Source organism: Saccostrea echinata, unplaced genomic scaffold, assembly GCF_033153115.1.
Source record: "Saccostrea echinata isolate AGI-Se365-2 ecotype Australia unplaced genomic scaffold, CSIRO_AGI_Sech_v1 ptg000013l, whole genome shotgun sequence".
NCBI classification, from domain to species: Eukaryota; Metazoa; Mollusca; class Bivalvia; order Ostreida; family Ostreidae; genus Saccostrea; species Saccostrea echinata.
The window spans coordinates 3,217,506-3,237,500 of NW_026889762.1; the positions used below are offsets into that span (position 1 = coordinate 3,217,506).

At 34.6% G+C, this 19,995-nt stretch overlaps 2 protein-coding genes and 1 long non-coding RNA gene across 5 annotated transcripts in view; 1 reads left to right on the forward strand and 2 right to left on the reverse strand.

Annotated features, from left to right (window-relative positions):
• Positions 1-19,995, reverse strand: part of LOC133186323 (gamma-tubulin complex component 2-like) — a 58,083-nt gene that overhangs the window by 20,518 nt on the left and 17,570 nt on the right. For all 3 annotated transcript variants that reach the window (XM_061321574.1, XM_061321576.1, XM_061321575.1), the window contains 4 exons: positions 7,712-7,803; positions 4,214-4,271; positions 265-396; positions 41-140 (listed from right to left, as the gene is read on the reverse strand). In XM_061321574.1, coding sequence (XP_061177558.1) covers positions 41-140; positions 265-396; positions 4,214-4,271; positions 7,712-7,803 — 382 coding nt within the window. The remainder of the gene's footprint in view (positions 1-40; positions 141-264; positions 397-4,213; positions 4,272-7,711; positions 7,804-19,995) is intronic.
• On the forward strand, positions 10,399-18,994 carry LOC133186330 (uncharacterized). The gene is made up of 2 exons (XM_061321582.1): positions 10,399-10,437; positions 17,111-18,994. The coding sequence occupies exon 2, from the start codon at positions 17,143-17,145 to the stop codon at positions 18,805-18,807; it is 1,665 nt and encodes a 554-aa protein (XP_061177566.1). The 5' UTR covers positions 10,399-10,437; positions 17,111-17,142; the 3' UTR covers positions 18,808-18,994.
• On the reverse strand, positions 13,107-16,428 carry LOC133186356 (uncharacterized). Its single transcript, XR_009721029.1, has 3 exons — positions 16,395-16,428; positions 14,111-14,204; positions 13,107-13,868 (listed from the first exon to the last, which is right to left on the reverse strand). It is a non-coding gene; the product is annotated as an uncharacterized LOC133186356 (long non-coding RNA).

The following is a 19,995-nucleotide window of genomic DNA, read 5'->3' on the forward strand; positions in this document are numbered from 1 at the left end:
TTTAATTTCATAAACATGATAAACCGAGAAGATTTTTTACCATTTCGTTTGTTTGGTTTCTCCTGCAGGGCTTTCCTTAAGATTTCTGACGATGTTGTTGCAGTCATCATTTTTGATTCTTTAAACAAAGTGTCCTTCAACTGTTAACAAAGGAAGTAATTATTAATTTCAGTATATCAGTTCAATTTTTTTAATGATGAGTTATTTTTCTCAACTCCTAACCCAGTTGGCACTGTTTTTTAAGTGATCAATGAGAGTTCCTACCTCGGTGAAATCTTGCATGGTGATTTTTGCCCCCGGGGCAGGGAGCTGTGAAATGACCCTGCTATGTGAGGCCAGGGCCAGACCAGATTTATCTGATTTGTCTTTAGCATTTTTAGCCAGGTACTCTTTTGTCTGTAAATAATTAATTAACAAACAACATGGCAAATAGCAAAAGAGAGATATTTGTGAAACACTTATGCCCCCCCCCCCCCCCCCACAAGTAATTGGAATTTTTCTAAGTCCGAGGGGCATAACTCTGTCAAAAATTGTTCGATCCTACATATACCCAAAACAGAACTTGACCTAGATATTTTTATGATAAATCTGTATACCAAATTTCATTTCAGCATGTGCAACCTCTGTGAAGAAAATGAACAGAAACTGCAAATAATTGAAATTTTTCTAAGTTCAAAGGGCATAACTCTGTCAAAAATTGCTAGATTGTACCTAAAACAGAAATTGACCTATATATTCTTATCATGATGAATCTGTGTACCAAATTTCATTCAGTAGGTGCAACCTCTGCGAAGAAAATTAACGGAAACTGTTGGTGGACCGCCTGACCTACAGACAGCAGCAAAGCAATATTCTCTCCCTTCTTCAAAGGGGGGCATAATTATATCCTTTTCCATCAGCTCTGGATCAGATTCTTTTATTATTCCAAAGAAAAAATAAAAAGAATTTTAAAAAGAGGAAATTTTAATATATTTCTGCGAATTCAAATGGATTCAATACCACAATACTCTTAGATACCCCCCCCCCCCCTCCTCATATGTATATGTTTATAATGGCAAAGTCCCTGTTTTGCTATGGGAGATCGTAAATAAGTGTCCGATCAAAAAGTAAAATAAGAGTTGCACAGTGGTACTATGTAATAAAGATTCTGTGAAAGTGTCATTAAATCTTATTCAGTGGTACAGGAGGATTTGCAGATAAGAGATGGGTACCCCTGAATAATATAGAAAGAATGGCAGTGTTATATGTTGTGCTACAGGAAACCCGAAATATGTGTCCGATCAAAAAGTAAAATAGGAGGTCACAATGGCACTATGATTAAATTTTATTCAGTGGATTTAAGAAGAGTTGCGGATAAGAGATGGTTACCCCAAAGCATGACAGACAGACAGATGGACATACAGCTAGACAGACGGACAGACACCCCCATCACTATACATTTCATACATAATGTACATACGTATATACATAAACTTTTCAAGCGGGGGGTAAAAAAATAAAATACAAGCAATGTACTAACATTATGCTAAATATTGATATCATTTATTTATATATTGTGCATATAAAAACTTCACAGCTTGAGATTTTCCTTTTGTGTGCTAAAACAGATTCTTTGATAAAGAATCAGAATATATGGTAGGTGATTTGCACAGAATTTCCCCTTTTCTCCCTCTCCAGCATGGAAATATCTGTGCTTGTTACATGTAAAAGCTTCAAAAACAATTCACAAAATTAACAAAACTAACTTTCGTTATACAAAAATTCTGTGTAACAAAAATACCACAAAAATAACACAAATTTTGAACTGTTTAAATTGAGTAAAATCAGTGTGTTTCTCAAATAGAAAAGAAAAAAGTTTTTGCACTTCCATGTGTACATTTCATTCAAAACAGATATCCCCCTAATACAGTGGGGTTTCATTACTACAGTGATGGCTTAATAAGACAGAACACTTATTGCATTGTTAAATATATACATTTGTGGTATCTCTCTATTATATAAACATGCAGAGAGCAAATATCTTCATACCTGTGTGAAGTTTTTCGAAGGTCATAGGTCATTACGTGACCTAATCACACAGCGCAGTAATATCTACATAAAGACTTACTCCACTAAGCAATATAGCATGTTTTTCATGCATAAAAATGTACAAAATACGCAAGTAAAATAATAATCATTTTATTTACAATGTAAACGAGTATTTAATACAGTTGTTGATCGATTTTACATAGAGAATAGAAATCTACGTGTTATAAGTTTCATGTCTGAGCTGCATAGTCTCAACGTTTACCCTTATTTTTCTCGCAGACCTCTGAATGCTATAATTTTTTTCCATTAAACTTTACTCACAATAAATTTGAAAATCTGTTGAAAAATATCAATGTAATGCAATCACGCCACAAACAGCTGACGAACACTGCACTTTGGAAGTTCGGTATGCACACCTCCATCATCGAGATCGTTGTGACGTTGTCTTCACAATGTAAGCTGTCACCAGTGTCTCCATGTCAACATCATAAATCAATAAATATGCCTTACTGAAATCGTAGATTTTATGTTTTTGATCAAATTTTGTACTTGATTTCAAGTTATCTGGTCCGGACAAGTGTCTCCATCCATCCCTTTCCGACCCAAATTCCTCCAACTTTTTAGTATCAAACATCGGACGTGTTTCTTGTGTTTTTTAACATCGAATATGGGTTCTCATGAATACAAAAATTCCCAGACACCAATATGCTCACTATAATAATTGATCACAAGAAGTCTTTCACAGAATATTCCCTTCAAAACAATCCTTTGCCAGATGAATTTGAAGCGTAACCGCTTTTCAAGCCGATTTACACCTAGCGTAATTTGTCAAAATCTACGACGTACAGTTAGTGCAATATTTATATTCGATTACATTCGATTGTCCGTCTCAAATGTATATATAAGTAATAAATAACAAGTTTAAAAACTTCAATGGGAATTGAAGTGGGTTGGTACGTGATCAAATCTTCTGAGAAGGCCTTCGGCCTTCACAGGATTTGATCACGTGACCGACCCACTTCAATTCGCATTGAAGTTTTTAAACTTGTTATTTATTTCTTAATTAATTCAGATCACAAAACCATTTCTTAACAGATCTATACAAAATAGGAACATTTATTAAAATGTCAATAAATTGAAGTGTAACAAGATGTGTTTGTGAAACACTGATGCACCCGCACGGCAACTTATGACAAAGGTTAAACTTTCTCAAATGCAAATCAAATATGTTCAATTGGTACCCAAAGTAAGGTCTTGTCTCGAGGAATATACCTGTGAAATATGAAAGCCCTAGCAGCAACCATTGAAAAGATATGGAAAAGGTTAACGTTTTTGTCAAAAGTATGTCAAACATAAAGGACAAGGTCAAATGGTCAAAATTAATGTACCCAGGGAAAGGCCTTCTCCCAAGAAATATACAGGTGAAATATGAAAGCCAAAGCACCAATCGTTCAAAAGTTATGACCAAGGTTAAAGTTTTTCAAAAGTAGGTCAAACTCAAAAGGTCAAGGTCAAAGTGTCAAAGTTGTTGGTATCCAAAGAAAGGTACTGTCACAAGGATTACGTATGTGATGTATGAAAGCCCTAGCACCAACCGTTCAAAAAAGTTATGGCCAAGTTAAAGTTTTTCAAAAGTAGGTCAAAGTCCAAGGTCAAAGGGTCAAAGTTATTGGTATTGAAAGGAATGTCTTGTGACAAGGATTACACATGTAAAGTACAAAAGCCCTAGCTCCAATTGTTCAAAAGTTATGGCCAAGGTTAATGTTTGGTAAAATTTTGCAAAACTGGGTCAAAGTCCAAGGTCAAGGTCCAAAGGTCAAATATGGTGGTGTCCAAAGAAAGGTCTTGTCACAAGGAATACACATATGAAATATGAAAGCCATAGCTCCAACCAATCAAAAGTTATGAGCAAGGTTAAGGTTTTTGCAGACAAACAGACAAATGGACAGGGCAAAAACTATATACCCCTGAATCTTTGATACTGGGGCATAAAAATGCTTTAACTAAGACATTTGAGTGGAATGGAAGAAGAAAAAAGATGGAAAAATACACATCCATCCACAGATAACACAAGTTTTCAAAATGTTTTAATTGGGAAATTTTATTATGTTGCTCTTGGTTTTACGATATTTATCTGTAAATGAACAACGTAATAACAAGACCCCACTGAAGTACAGACACTTACCTCTTCCTCCTCGCACAGTTTTGACAGGAGAAACACAAAAGGGTCCAGTTCTCTGTTACTATGGAAACAAAAATAATAATCAGTTTTAATATGAGAAACACGAAAAGGTAAAGTTTCCTGTTACTATGGAAAAAAAATTATCAGTTTAGACTGGTGAAACACAAAAGGGTCTAGTTCTTTGTTATTATGGAAACAAAAATATCAATTAGTTTATATAGGAGAAACACAAAAGGATCTACTTCTCTGTTATTATGGAAACTAAAAATAATATTGATTTTAGAAAGAAGAAACACAGAAGTGTACAGTTCTGTTACTATGAAAAAAAAAAAATTCTTAGTGATGTAAGGGAAAAAATCACACACTGTCAGTGATCAGAATGGTAGCTAATTGCCAAACAAAATTAACCCAAAATCTCTGACAAGACTGTAACTCTAGTGGTTTTATCTAACAACAATAAAATAACGATCCTTAATTTAGCCTCTTTTTGAGTCAAGTTTAATTAAAATCAGACAAAAACAATAAGAAGAGTATCACTTTAAAATAATCTAATAGAAATTTCTATTGTTAGTTAACAATGCCACCTGCATGAAAAAATCTAAAACAGATACAAAGAATTACGTATCTTAGTATAGTCTACTTATTTGCCAAATCTTATAGAAATTGAACCAAAACTGTAAGGTTGAAGCAATTTCAGGGCTCTCGATTCTCAATAATTGGGGCGGTTGAACGGCCCTATTCCCAATGCAAAAAATGTACCTTTTTTTCCCAAAAGCAAAGTGTCAGGGATAGACATTAGCTTTTAGATTTACTTGCCCTTCGGGCAAGTGATCTCAGACTTTGACTTGTCCGAATGCAAAACTTGGTTGCCCAAAATTAGGGAAGAAAATATTATTTATTACTGTAAACTGAGAAGAAAAAATGTGACCAAATACACTCCTGTCAACTTGGCAAGTTGAGAAACATACAAAAGTAATTTCGATGCTTCGTTTGTGCATGTGTATCACTATCCTTGTCAATTTTATATGTAAACACTGCCACGCAGCATTATCCCTCTGTTTTCTTTTTATAAACTTCATATTTTTAAAAATTAATTTCCATAGAATCCTTTTGTGAATCGTGATTTTCAGAGATAACAAGCAACAGTAAAGGAAGACAGTTGCTATAAAACATACATATCTGGATTGGGATACATCGTGTTACTTATATTCTGTGAATGAATTTCCTAATTAGAAGTTAACGAATTTGTTATACAAAGAGCGTACCACGAAAGAAAACAGAATATAAACCCGATTTTTTAAAAATGGTCCGTATATTCTAGAAACGCTACCAAGGATTTCCTAATATAAATCAATGTCAGTCAAGTATCTGGCTGAAATCAAGTATTCAATTTATTGTTTTATTTATAAATTATTGTAAACTTACTAAATATGTACATTTCTATGAGAAAAATTCACTTGCCCGATCGGACAAGTATGTTGACAGTTTCACTTGCCCGAAATGAGGATTTACTTGTCCCGGGCAATCGGACAACCGTTAATGTCGATCCCTGCAGTGTAAATTTCCCAATTCTTTTATGGCAATTTTTTTAAAATCTTAATCGATGAAACTTAATCGCCAACAATTGAGAGTGAAACAAACTAGTTCTGCATTGAACTGTATAAATTAGTGCATGCCACCTATATTCGTAAGCTGATTCAGCTTCAATAAAGAACCAGGTTTTCCCAATTTTCCCCAAAATGACGAAAATTTTCCAAATTTGATTGGCCCCGGCCCCAGTCCCAAAAAGTGGTGTGAGAGCCCTGATTTTAAAAAAAATTTAAAGAAATTTATATTTTTAGTAACCATGGCAAAACTGTTTGTTGAAATTGAAAACAGATAAACAGAGAATTATGTATCTTATTATAGTTTTCTTGTGTACCAAGTCTTATTGAAATTGAACCAAAACTGTAAGGGGAGTAAGGTTTTGAAAATTGTTTACAGGTGGAGAAATAGACAGACAGCCATTGTCGCAAGCCACGGGTATTGTGTCCATTCTATTTCCACAAACCCGTGGCTGCCTCCTACCAAATTCTCTCGTTCTCGCGACTGAATCATTGAATATTTATTAAGTGACGCCAGATTTACCTTGACCAATGAAATCACTCTGTAGCAATTTTTGGTACGCTTAAATGGCGGCACCCATAATGAATTCATGTTTGCTATGCGTGGCAGATTTATTGAAAAAAATACGATAGATCCTGAAGAACAGAGGTGAGTAACCAGTCAGGGGTGATACTGAAATCCGTCATTTTTAAAATGACGATTTTTAGTCATAAAATAAAATTTTTATTATGACTTAAACTCGTCATTTTTAAGAAAATGACGAAAAACAGTCATAAAAATTTAGAGTGTTTCTAGAATACCGAGTTACCTCTCTTTGAAAAATGTTAGATCCACCAACCGAAAAAAGGACAAAAAACATCATAAACAAACTTCATTTCTCTAATACAGTTGACTACAATACTGGTTATGTCGACAGTACAAATTTCCCAAGCAAAAATAAGAGTGGAAGAGTTATTTGTCAATTTATTTGCATTAAATAGGAAAGAAGACGAAAATGACGATATGCCGTCTTTTTTCAAAATGGAGGGTCTGGGCGCACTGAAATATCTCGCTTGTTTTATGGGGCGCACTACTTTTTTATGGCTTTAACTTTTTGTTGAGACTTTTCTCTACAAGTACATATACTTTCAGACGGTGTACTATACGTTTTTATAGGTTTAAAAGCCATGTAAAAATGGCAAATTAGTTCTACCAAAATTCGACATTTTACCGCTAAATAATAACTTTCACCTTCCATGTTGATGTTCTAACGCACGTGGTCGGCAGTAATTAGTGACCCGGATGAAATGAAACTTGCGTAAACACTCTTCTTTCAGCGGTGAATTCAAATTTCGTTTTTATGTAACCAGGATAGAAGAATTAAGTTGAAAAAGAAAATATGACGATAGTAAGTCATATTGACAAAAATGACGAAAATACGTAGTAAGTAAATATGATGATTATCCATCATTTTTCAGAAATGACGGATTTCAGTCTCACCCATGACTGGTAACGTATATTCTAAAATACTTACAAGGTTTTACAATAAAATACAGGGTTTCGAATGTAGACATTGTTTGAGAATGCTGAATAGTGTTACTCGTTAAGAAAGGAAATTCGAACCGAAGTTGATGTACAGCTCGTGGTTATGGTTACATCCAAATACAAGATAGACTGATCATTTTCATTGGTTCTGACTTGAAGCATCAGATGTTATTCCATTGGTTGAATGTATGTTATTAATATTCATGAGAACGAGAGAAATTTGTAGGAGACAGCCACGGGTTTGTGGAAATAGAATGCACACAAAACCCGTGGCTTGCGACGATGACAGACAGCTAGAAAAACAAGGAACCTTACTAATGCATAATGTCTCTAACCAGTGGATCTGAAATATATCCTGTTTTTAAGCCTTACTTTTTAGACTTGAGTTCATCATACTTGGCTAGGAACTCTATAGGAGTTTTTGTTGACTCGGCTATCTTTCTCTTGGCCTGATGAGCGGAAACCTAAAATAAACAGAAGAAACCATGATTTCTATGGATGAAGCATAGAAATCAATAATGAGAATCAAGGCATACCTCTTGGTCACAAACACTAAGTATCTCCTACTGATACTCCTCCAGTCAGAAGTTCTATTTTATAGAATTTTACATTTCTAAGAGGTCTCTCTGAACTCTGTGACCTTGACCTTGTCTTAATGACCCTTGATCTGGTTCATGTCATAACCTACGAGCATAATCAATGCCTAGCATACTTAAGATAATATGAAGTGAATTCATTGTTAAATTCCATAGTCAACACAAATTTTTCACTCATACCCTGTGACCTTGACCTTGAACAAATGACTATGGTTCAGATTTGTTACATACCCTCAAGTCACAAGAATCCTTTGTATCAAGTAAAATGTTCTGTTCCTACCCACACTAAAGTTATGGTTATGGCAACACTTTTTTATTTCTAAAATCTGTGACCTTGAGCTTGTCAAATTACCTTGGGTAAGGGTTAGGGCACGCCTTTTAATCAAAAGCAACCTTTGCCTCAGGTATAAGCTTTTACTGATTTTTTTTTTTTATTTCAAAGTTATGGCTATCACAAAAGTCAATATCTAAATACTTTTATACCATGTGTCCTTGACATTATCCAAAATGACCTTAGTACAGGATCAAGGTACATCAGTCACAAGCTACCTTTTTATTAGGTATGAAGTTTCTTGGTTATAAAGTTTTTTCCAAGAGAAGAATATCAATCCTCCTATTCTGGTCAAAGAATTTATGTGCTTTGAAATCTTTAATCGGTCACAACTTTTTTAAACTTTGACAGATCAATCTGAAAATACAGGTGCACAAGTTCAAAAAGTATAAATCAATTCTACAGAGTTTGTAAAAATATGTTGGGTAGTTTAAATTTAAAGATCATCTCCAGACAAAACATAGGTAATCAGAGATTACAGAGCTCACCTCAACGAATGTTGTCTTTAAGTAAGGCAAAGTCCCACACTAAACTAATAATCTAGGAGTGTGCATCCCTAGATGCAACATTTATGCAATTTTGGTCTGATAGGGCTTGCAGTTACTTGGGAATAGACTTATCTGAAAACTTAAAACTAGTTACTCATCCAGAAAATGCAAGTCAAATCCAGCATCAGAAGCAAGTTTTGAGATTGTTCGTCCCTTGATGCATGATCCATGCAAGTTTGGTTCAGATAGCCTTATAGTTACTTGGAAATGAGATCTGCTCCAAAAACTTTAACCTGGTTACTCATCCGGAAAATGTAGGTCAGATCCAGCATCCGAAGCAAGTCCAGTAGTGTGCATCCTTAGATGTATCATCCATGCAAGTTTGGTCAATATAGGGCTTATAGTTACTTGGAAATGAGATCTGCTCCAAAAACCTTAACCTGGTCACTCATCCAGAAAATATAGGTCAGATCCAGCATCCGAAGCAAGTGCAGTAGTGTGCATCCTCAGATGTATCATCCATGCAAGTTTGGTCAATATAGGGCTTATAGTTACCTGGAAATGAGATCTACTCCAAAAACCTTAACCTGGTTACTCATCTGGAAAATATAGGTCAGATCCAGCATCCGAAGCAAGTCCAGTAGTGTGCATCCTTAGATGTATCATCCATGCAAGTTTGGTCAATATAGGGCTTATAGTTACCTGGAAATGAGACCTACTCCAAAAACCTTAACCTGGTTACTCATCTGGAAAATATAGGTCAGATCCAGCATCCGAAGCAAGTCCAGTAGTGTGCATCCTTAGATGTATCATCCATGCAAGTTTGGTCAATATAGGGCTTATAGTTACTTGGAAATGAGATCTACTCCAAAAACCTTAACCTGGTCACTCATCCAGAAAATATAGGTCAGAGCCGGCATCCGAAGCAAGTCCAGTAGTGTGCATCCTTAGATGTATCATCCATGCAAGTTTGGTCAATATAGGGCTTATAGTTACTTGGAAATGAGATCTGCTCCAAAAACCTTAACCTAGTCACTCATCCGGAAAATGTAGGTCAGATCCAGCATCCGAACCAAGTTCAGTAGTGTGCATCCTTAGATGTATCATCCATGCAAGTTTGGTCAATATAGGGCTTATAGTTACTTGGAAATGAGACCTGCTCCAAAAACTTTAACCTGCTCCAAAAACTTTAACCTGCTCCAAAAACATTAACCTGGTCATTCTTTAGCTGAAATTGCAGCATCTGAAACCTTGACTGGTGCAATAAAACACACTAGAAGCATCCTCCATGCATCTCTGACTAATATAGGCCATAGAAGTACTTGAAAAGAAAACTGCTCCAAAAACCTTAACCTGGGACGCCGACGCCAAGGGTATTACATAAGCTCCCCCAACTTCGTTGAAGTGAGCTAAAAATGCCTACAGACAGCTAGACAGACAGACATGGTGAATTCAACATACCCTCCAAGCTTCATTTGCGGGGATACAATAACAATCTAATTATGTGATTCCCAACCCATAATTTTAATCTATTTAATCTATTTAAACTTCTCTACAGCCACAGATATGAATATCACAGGTATATAAATCACATGACCTGGTATCAGGTCAACATCTAGAATGAAGACAAGGAAGTGAATTGTAATGTACGGGGTTTTCAGGGAGGCCATGTTGGATTTAGAGGTGAGACAAGATAACATTTAGTAGATTTTAACAAGTTACAAGACAAGATAATATTTAGCAGATATAACATGTTACAAGACATTACTCAGTTGTCATTGATGATCCCAAGTTTAGTAAAATACATTGCTTGAAATGCATTTAAGAGCTACATTGTACTTTAGATAATCTTGATGATATACAAGTAAATTACTATAGTCTGTCCCACCAAGCTATTGTCACCACTTTTTGCAACATATCTTAAAATATATAAATACCTTGGTCTTCAACTTAGGTCCGATCGATAGATCATTTTTTTTCCAATTTTCCTGCATTTATTCGAACCCTCGAGTTCAACCGGTGTATTGACACGGCGGCAAATTCAAAGTCTACGGGGATTTAACATTGCCAAAATGGCCGTCACTTCGGAAGGGGATCCATCATTATTCGTGAATTTCCGTACTTTACCGTCATTGACGTAATGACGTAACACACTTTCGGAAATGCTCTGTACTTACGGACGTCCGGAAAAGCATACCGCCCGAGACTTACCAAGCACCTAATACACATGTGTATTTTAAATTTAGTGATAAAATTCGGAGTTTTCAGCATACATTGCATATCAATTGACAGAAGAGGATTAAAAGAGCTAAACACTGCGACCCATTTGAATTCATATACTCAAGGATTCGTAAGTTTGAATGTTAAAAACATTCGAGGCTGCAAAATATCAACCAAGCAAGAGTGCCATGACTGCTTTGCCAAAACATGTAAGCGAATATGTTTTATAGTGTAAATGTAAACAAAATCTACAACTTTACCTTGCATTGAGTAAGTCCCAAACACAATATATATATATATATATATATATATATATATATATATATATATATATATATATATATATATAGTTCAATGTAAACACGATTAAACATCTTGTCACTTCTGTACATGTCCCGTAAATGCACTTCCTGGATTCGTTTTACTTATAACACTTATCACACCATAGATCTATATCCACCTTTGTTAATACTTTTTGAATCTTTGTGCAAAACAAGACTTGTAGTCTGCATCAAACTACGTCACCAGTGGATTTTGACCTTGCCCTTTGAAAACTTCCTGTATCGGCATTAGGTAAATTCGGGCCCTGAGATTTTAAACATTTTATATCAAGTCTTTCCATTAATAAATGCCAGAATACCAAAGATCAAGGACACACTCAAACATGTACTCATGGTATACATTTTATATATATTTTTTAATTATGTCTGTAGATTTTGCATGAATATGAACATTTAAAATATAATCAGGGACCTATATACTAACTATTAAAGTATATAGGTCCCTGATATAACACACACTTTTTTTTTAAAAAAATGTATATTTGCAGGAAATATAAATTCTTGTCAAATCCCTCTCATATTATTTTTTCCAAACATTAAGTAAAAAAAAAAAAAAATTAAAAACTAAAGACAAAATTAAATAAGCACAAATAATACAGAGCATTTTAAAGCTGTTTTATTTGGAAACAAGAATTTAATTGTAGGATACAGAATAGCTAGCTGATGAAGACATCAGACAGACCAACACAAGCAAAGATGATTTAACCATCCAAAGTACCTGCAGATACATGTATATGGCCTCTATATTATTTTGAAAATTGATAAACTGTGGAATCATTTTATTGGAGGGGGGGGGGGGGGGGGCATTAATCAGCTGTTAGTGGGCAGGCATTTAATTCAACTGGTTTGTGGAGACATCATTCATAAGGTTAACTTTAAAATACATTAAGTTAAAGATTCAATGAATTGACAAGTTGAAAAAATAAGTATTTGTGGGAATATAAATTAGTGGATATGTTTGACCCACCTATCCTCCCCCAAGAAAAATGATGATTCCACAGTAAATGCTGCCATTTACTTTTTTTTTTTAAAAATACTAAATAATTGAGTTATGTGTCTGAAACTGACAAAGTAAATACTTGTTGAAGTTATGATAATTTACATCTTCTTCTGTGCAAAGTAAATTCATACTGTAACTAGAACTGTCCAAAAGGGACAAATACCCCCCGCTGGGTTTTTCAGAGAAGGTACCAAACCACTAATGTTTTCTAGATGTGAGAGGTGTTCACAATTTGCTTAAACATTAAGAGTGAAAATTTAATTACTCATTATATTTTTTTTTAATGAATGAAACTAAGGTGCTGCCTAATAAAACATCAACACTAGTAATTACAGTGTTTTTTATTACATTGAAAAAATAGTTTGCAACTATCTGTCATCTTTGTGAGACATGACACTCTGCAAATTGATTGTTGAAAAAAAAAATCATAATTAATTATACAAAATCAAATTGATCTTAATACCTTTATATCAAACTCATTTTAAAAATAAAAGGCTGGTTCCAGTAACTATGTATTTTGACAGACATATATTACAACTAAGAGACTTAGACAACACAGATCTTTATTTCTTTATGCCCAATTCCCAGGAGATATAGATAAGACCTGCTTGATCAGAGATGCCCTAAACGCTTCCCACACTGAACTCATTAATTAATCTTTAACTGGATGCATGTCCACTCATTACTCCCAAGAGACAAATGGAATTACACTATCTGCTGTGTAAAGTAAAAACTGTTTTTAATACTATGTGATTTTTTTTTTAGTTCCAATGAGTAGTTTTAAGCTTTAGTTCACATTTTTGTACAGATGTTCTAGATTCTATGTCTCAAACCTTAGACATGAACTTGAAATGACCAAGTCAATAAAAATGGGGAAAAAAACACCTGTAAAATGCAGAAAAATTATCAAATAATGTTGAAAATACCAGGTGCACATCTTCATATGGTAAATAATAAGTGTACAAATTTTCATACAAATCTATGCAATAGTCTCTGGGAACAGATCCAGACAAAACCACATAATAAAAATGAAAAAAACACCTGTAAAATGCACAAAAATTATCCAATCATGATGAAAATACCAGGTGCACACTTTCATATAGCGAAGAATAAGTGTACAAATTTTCAGACAAATCCTTGCAACAGTTTCCAAGAAATGGTCCGGACAAAATCTCGTCTACAGACAGACGGACAGACAGACAGACGGACAGACAGACAGACAAGCTGATTCCAATATACCCCCCCCTAAACTTCGTTTGCGGGGGGTATAATAATTAAGGATATAACATACAAATTCAGAAGAAGAAATGAAAGTCAACTGCTCTGTGGTGCTGTTGTTTATGGTTTGAAAGTCCCTTCAGCCTAGGTACAATAGAAAATCGACACAGTGAAGCCAAGAATGAAGCTATGAATGAATTGGAGAGTGGGTATCTTTGGTTTTTTTTTTATTTACACTCTTAACAGTTCTGTTGAAAATGGTTTTTTGCTTATCCAGTGTCCAGATCACTAAGTTAAACTACCAGTTAATATTTGTTTCAGCCATCACTTTTGGTCTGAAATAGATGATAAAACACATGTTAAATGTTATTAAAATTCTTGAGAATTAAAATTTATGGTTAAGTAATTGAAGTGAAATTAAGGAATGAATTTCAATTCTACATGTACCAAGATAGTATGAATTATATACAATTATACATATGGAAAATACAATTTTACTTTCAGATTCCAGCCTGAAGTATGCAATTTAGACAGAGTAAAGACATTTTAATATTTTATATATACATGAATAACTTACTAGTCCAGAAGATTCCTGAAACTCTGTGATTCACCCAATTACATGAATGCCTTTGAGTCTGGTCATCATAACAATGTACTCCAATTTTTTTAACCTTCAAAAAAAAATTATGTAAATAAATATAAAGGCATAATCAAGTATACTTTACTTCTTTATTACAGTGTGCTCATACACTGTATACAATATGCATGATCTCAGTTTTCTGGCCTTTTATTTAGTACATATATGCTAGAATACTGTACATATAACTTTAATTTTACAAATGAATGTTATGCTAAATTTTTCATTTGGACATAAAGAATGGAGGCGTATAAGACGAGGACAATCCCCCTTTCTGAGAAAAGACATTTCTTAATTCATAAGTTCATGATGTTATATTTCACCAAAATTGTATTGTCAATATCATCTTTTACACATTTGCTTCTTTTATTTAATGGAATAACTTATTGATATTAAGTATTTTTTATTTTATTATGAAGGTATGTGGAAAGAAAAAAAAAAGAGCCGAATTAAGGCTCAAGTGAGCTTTTCTGATCAAAGGGTGTCTGGCGTCTGCCATCTGTAAACTTTTTCGACTTCTTCTCAAGAACCGCTGGGCCAATTTAAAACAAACTTGCAAATGTGACAAAGCATCCTTGGGTGAAGGGGATTTAAGTTTGTTCTCAGGAAGTGCCTTGCCTTTCAAGGAGAGATGATTAAGAGTTTGTGAAAATTTAGTGGCATCTTTAAAAATCTTCTTCTCAAGAACCACTAGCTGGGCAAGAAAAGATGAAAGTTATGTAAAAGCTTCATTACAAATTACATTACATGTACATTCAAGTTTATTCATATCATAACCCGGGGGAGGGGGGGGGGGGGGTAGGGCGGCCACAAGGGGGGGGGGGCAAATGTAGGAATATATGGGAAATGTCTTTAAAAATCTTCTTCTCGAGAACAGCTTTGCCACTGTTAGTCATATTAATTCAGAAGCAACCTTAGGTAATGTAGAATCAAGTTATCCTCAGGTAGTGTAGATTCAAGTTTGTTCAAATTATGGTGGTGGGGACACAGCAGAGGGTCAAACTTTCGCATAAGAATATATAGGAATCATCTTGAAAAAAAATCTTCTGTTCAAGAACAGCAAAGCCATGATTAGTCATATTATTATAGAAGCATCCTCAGGTAGTGTAGGTTCAAATTTGTTCAATTTTAGGATGGGTAGGGTGGGGCCACGATGAGCGTTTTACATAGGAATACATGGGGGGGGGGATCTTTAAAATTCTTCTGTTAAAGAACAGCAAAGCCATGATTAGTAATATTGATATGGAAGCATCCTGAGGTAGTGAAAATTTAAGTTTGACATTGACATTACTAACAACTTTTTTTCTTTTATAAATGTAACTCTTCCTTGAACTTTGAAAATTGTAATATATCTCAAAGCAGGGGATTGTCCTGTATGCTCTCTTTCTTTATTGTTTGAACAAAATGGGTTCACTATGATGTAGATGTAAATCAATGAATTTCAAATTATGAACTTTAAAGAAATACCCCCCCCCCCAAAAATAAAGATTTTTTTTTCCAATACTAATGAAAGAAAAAAGAAATATCAAGGGTTGTATATCAGGGAAACTTGCAGCATTACCATATTATTATGAATTCAAACTTAACAAAAAATTGTTAGCGAAAGGGGTGAAATGTAACTGCAATGTTAGTACTGGAAGTGTGAATATTTCAAAATGGGAGTATTTGGGGCATGCCCCTCCCCTGGAAATTTTAGGATTATATTCTGAGAGCTAATCTAAGTACATTTATTTTATAATAAAATGCAGCATGCTTACTTTATCTTCACTTTATTGTATATTTAATCAAGAAATTTTCTGTAACTAAAAGGGGAAATTTGATATTTTATTCAGAAGGTGAAAGGATTGTTTACAGTTATAATAAATTCTGTGGACCAACTGTTGCGTTTTAGATATGTTCCCTGTGACTGAAAGAGAAAGTAGACCTATCATATAAAATATTAGAAATCTTAAGCTTCTTACCAAAAAAAAGTCATTACCATTATAGATCTACTGAAAGTTTTTGTTTTTAAAACTCTTTCGCTATATTTTTTATGATTTGAAATTGGTTCATAATAATACACATATCCGTTTTTCCACACTACTGTCAAATGTGCAGATATGCATTAATTGGGTGCTTTCGCCGAATAATGCTTGATTTTGACAAATCATTAGCACTTGAAAACACTTCTTTTGTGGGTGTACTTTCAGAAGTAAAAAAAAAAATCATAAAAACAACAACTTACGTTTTCATGGAAGGAAGCTGTAAATTTCACATCATTTTAACATCCCGTTTTTAGAGCAGTGCGTTATCCACAACTTGTACTGCATTGAATTCGGATTATTTTCTCTCAGTTTATGAGAAATCTCGTCAAAATATATTTGAATGCAAAACAATACTTATATTTTTTACTAAAACACACTGAATTGCTTTCGTTGAATTTTAAGGATTTTTTGTAATTTTAATTTGGAAAGAACGACTACTCCCTCAATAAACTGGTTTCCTGCCCCGTGATCTTGACGCTAATGGACGAGTTTACCATGTTAAATCCCTGTAGACTTTGAATTTGCCGCCGTGTCAATACACCAGTTGAACTCGAGGGTTCGGATAAATGCAGGAAAATTGGGGGAAAAAAATGATCTATCTATCGAACCTAGGTTGAAGGCCAAGGTATTTATATATTTTGAGATATGTTGCAAAAAGTGGAGACAATAGCTTGGTGGGACAGACTATAAGAAGTGTAAATGTCATTGTCTTCCTCATAATACTTTTCAAACAAGGTGTACAGAGCATTTGTTTAACTGTAAACACTGATAAATATTTCCCTAGTGTCATTTCCAAACTGTGTAACTGTCTCAGAATTTCACACACAAAACAAAAAACTTCTATTGTTTTTTTTTTTAAATTGCTGTAAATCCCTGTAAACATGTGATCTAATTCTCCGTTTACTTTTAATTACAGGGTCATCTAATCAATTAACCAAAGCCCCAGTCATGGACCCCCGATATAGTGTCCAAGACATTCTCCTCTGTGACCTGTGTCAAACAGCTGCATTACAGAGTCATTGTGAACTTTGTCATGTAAATCTCTGTATAGTCTGTGTTGGAAAACATCTCTCTGATTCATCCAAAAGACACAATGTTGTACCATACAAACACAGAACATCGACTCCTAACTACCCAAAATGTCCAAACCACACCCAGAAACATTGTGAACTTTACTGTGAGAAATGTGACATTCCTGTCTGTTCTACCTGCATCTCCTCTGGGAAACATAAAGGACATGATTTATCTGATGCTCTGCAAAGATTAAGTTCTAAAACAAAAGACTTAGAAAAAGACTTGAATGAACTAGAGAAAAGAATTTATCCTACATACGAAGAAATTACATCATATTTAAACCCTGAAAAAGTTAACTTGAAAAAACATTATGAGAAACTGAAAACAGCTGTCAGCAAACAAGGAGAAGACTGGCACAGAGAAATTAACATCATTGTCAACAAACAAAAATCTGAAATTGATGAGATGAAATATAACCACATGGCTGCTCTAAATAAACAGGAAAAAGAAATTAAACAGATTACTTCTGATGTAAAACAGAGCATACTTGATCTCAAGAAAATACTGGACTCCAATGATGTCTCCCTAACCTCTGCCTACAAATCCAGGAATGCTGAATTCAGAAGTTTACCTCCTAAAGTCAATGTTACATTTCCAAGTTTCTCTCCTCATAAGATCAACACAGAACAGCTCCACCAAATGTTTGGTTCTCTGTCAGCATTATCCATTAAAACAGAAGAACGTGGCTACACAATAAAGACACCAGAAGCTGTATCCTGTCCTCCAGTCAAACCACTGCTTGATAAACCAGAGCTCATTGCAACCACAGACACTGGGTATAAACCACTATACAGTGTTACCTGTCTCAGTGATGAAGAAATATGGACATGTGGAGAAGACAAAATCATGAAACTCTACAACCTCCAGGGCAAACTACTGAAGTCAATCCAAACCAAGTCAGGGGACAAACCATGTGACATAGCAGTGACAGGGAGTGGATATCTAGTTTATACTGACTCTGATACAAGAACTATAAACATAGTGAAGAATAAAAAGATACAGAAAGTGATCAGACTACAGGGGTGGACACCTTACTGTGTCTGTAGTACCTCCTCTGGTGACCTCCTGGTTACCATGCACAGTGTTGATAATAAACAATCAAAAGTTGTCCGTTACTCTGGCTTCACAGAGAAACAAACCATTCAGTTTGACAGTGAAGGTAAACCTCTGTATTCATCTGATGGCCTTAAATACATCAGTGAGAACAGGAACCTGGATATCTGTGTGGCTGGCCATGGAGCCAAAGCAGTAGTGGTAGTTAATCAGGCAGGAAAACTCCGATTTAGATACACTGGTCATCCCTCTAATAACAAGAGATCATTCTATCCACATGGCATCACAACAGACAGCCTGAGTCAGATCCTGACAGCAGACTGTGACAACCACTGTATCCACATCCTAGATCAGGATGGACAGTTCCTCCGTTACATTGATAACTGTGATCTATACTATCCATGGGGTTTATGTGTAGACACCAGAGACAACCTTTTTGTGGCTGAGTGGGACAGTGGTAAAGTGAAGAAAATCAAATACATGTAAACAATGTGTGCACATAAAATATCTGCAACTGAGATAATCTCTCTGTGGCTGAGTGAAATAGAATTGTGAAGATTTTCAAGTACTTGTAAACTGCATTATTACATTAAAATGTTTTATCCTGTTAATTAGTGTCTTAATCAACAGTTAATGGAAATCAAAACTGCATGACGTATAATTTGATAATGATGAAAATTGAAAGATATACTTTCATATGACATCAAAAAACAATTTGATTGTAAACATATTTAAAATAACTCATTATTTTTAAAGTCTTGTATGGTTATAATAAGGATCAATTCATAAAAGTACTCTACATGAATGGTGATATAGGGTATTATCTGTTGTAATAATAAAATGATATAGAATTCAGTGTTCTATTTATGAAACTATACCTGGAGTGGTAATAAAGGGTGTTGTGTTCTATTTATAACACTATACCTGAGTGGTGATGTAGGGTGTCATGTTCTGTTTATAAAAGTATACCTGAGTGGTAATAAAGGGTGTTGTGTTCTATTTATAACACTATACCTGAGTGGTGATGTAGGGTGTCATGTTCTGTTTATAAAAGTATACCTGAGTGGTGATGTAGGGTGTCATGTTCTGTTTATAAAAGTATACCTGAGTGGTAATAAAGGGTGTTGTGTTCTATTTATAACACTATACCTGAGTGGTGATGTAGGGTGTCATGTTCTGTTTATAAAAGTATACCTGAGTGGTAATAAAGGGTGTTGTGTTCTATTTATAACACTATACCTGAGTGGTGATGTAGGGTGTGGTGTTCTATTTATAACTCTATACCTGAGTGGTGATGTAGTGTGTCATGTTCTATTTATAACTCTATACCTGAGTGGTGATGTAGTGTGTCGTGTTCTATTTATAACACTATACCTGAGTGGTGATGTAGTGTGTCGTGTCCTATTTATAACACTATACCTGAGTGGTGATGTAGGGTGTGGTTTTTTATTTATAGCAGTATACCTGAGTGGTGATGTAGGGTGTGGTGTTCTATTTATAGCAGTATAGGAGTGGTGATGTAGGGTGTGGTGTTCTATTTATAGCAGTATACCTGAGTGGTGATGTAGGGTGTGGTTTTCTATTTATAGCAGTATACCTGAGTGGTGATGTAGGGAGTTGTGTTCTTTTTATAACACTATATCTGAGTGGTGATGTAGGGTGTTGTGTTCTGTT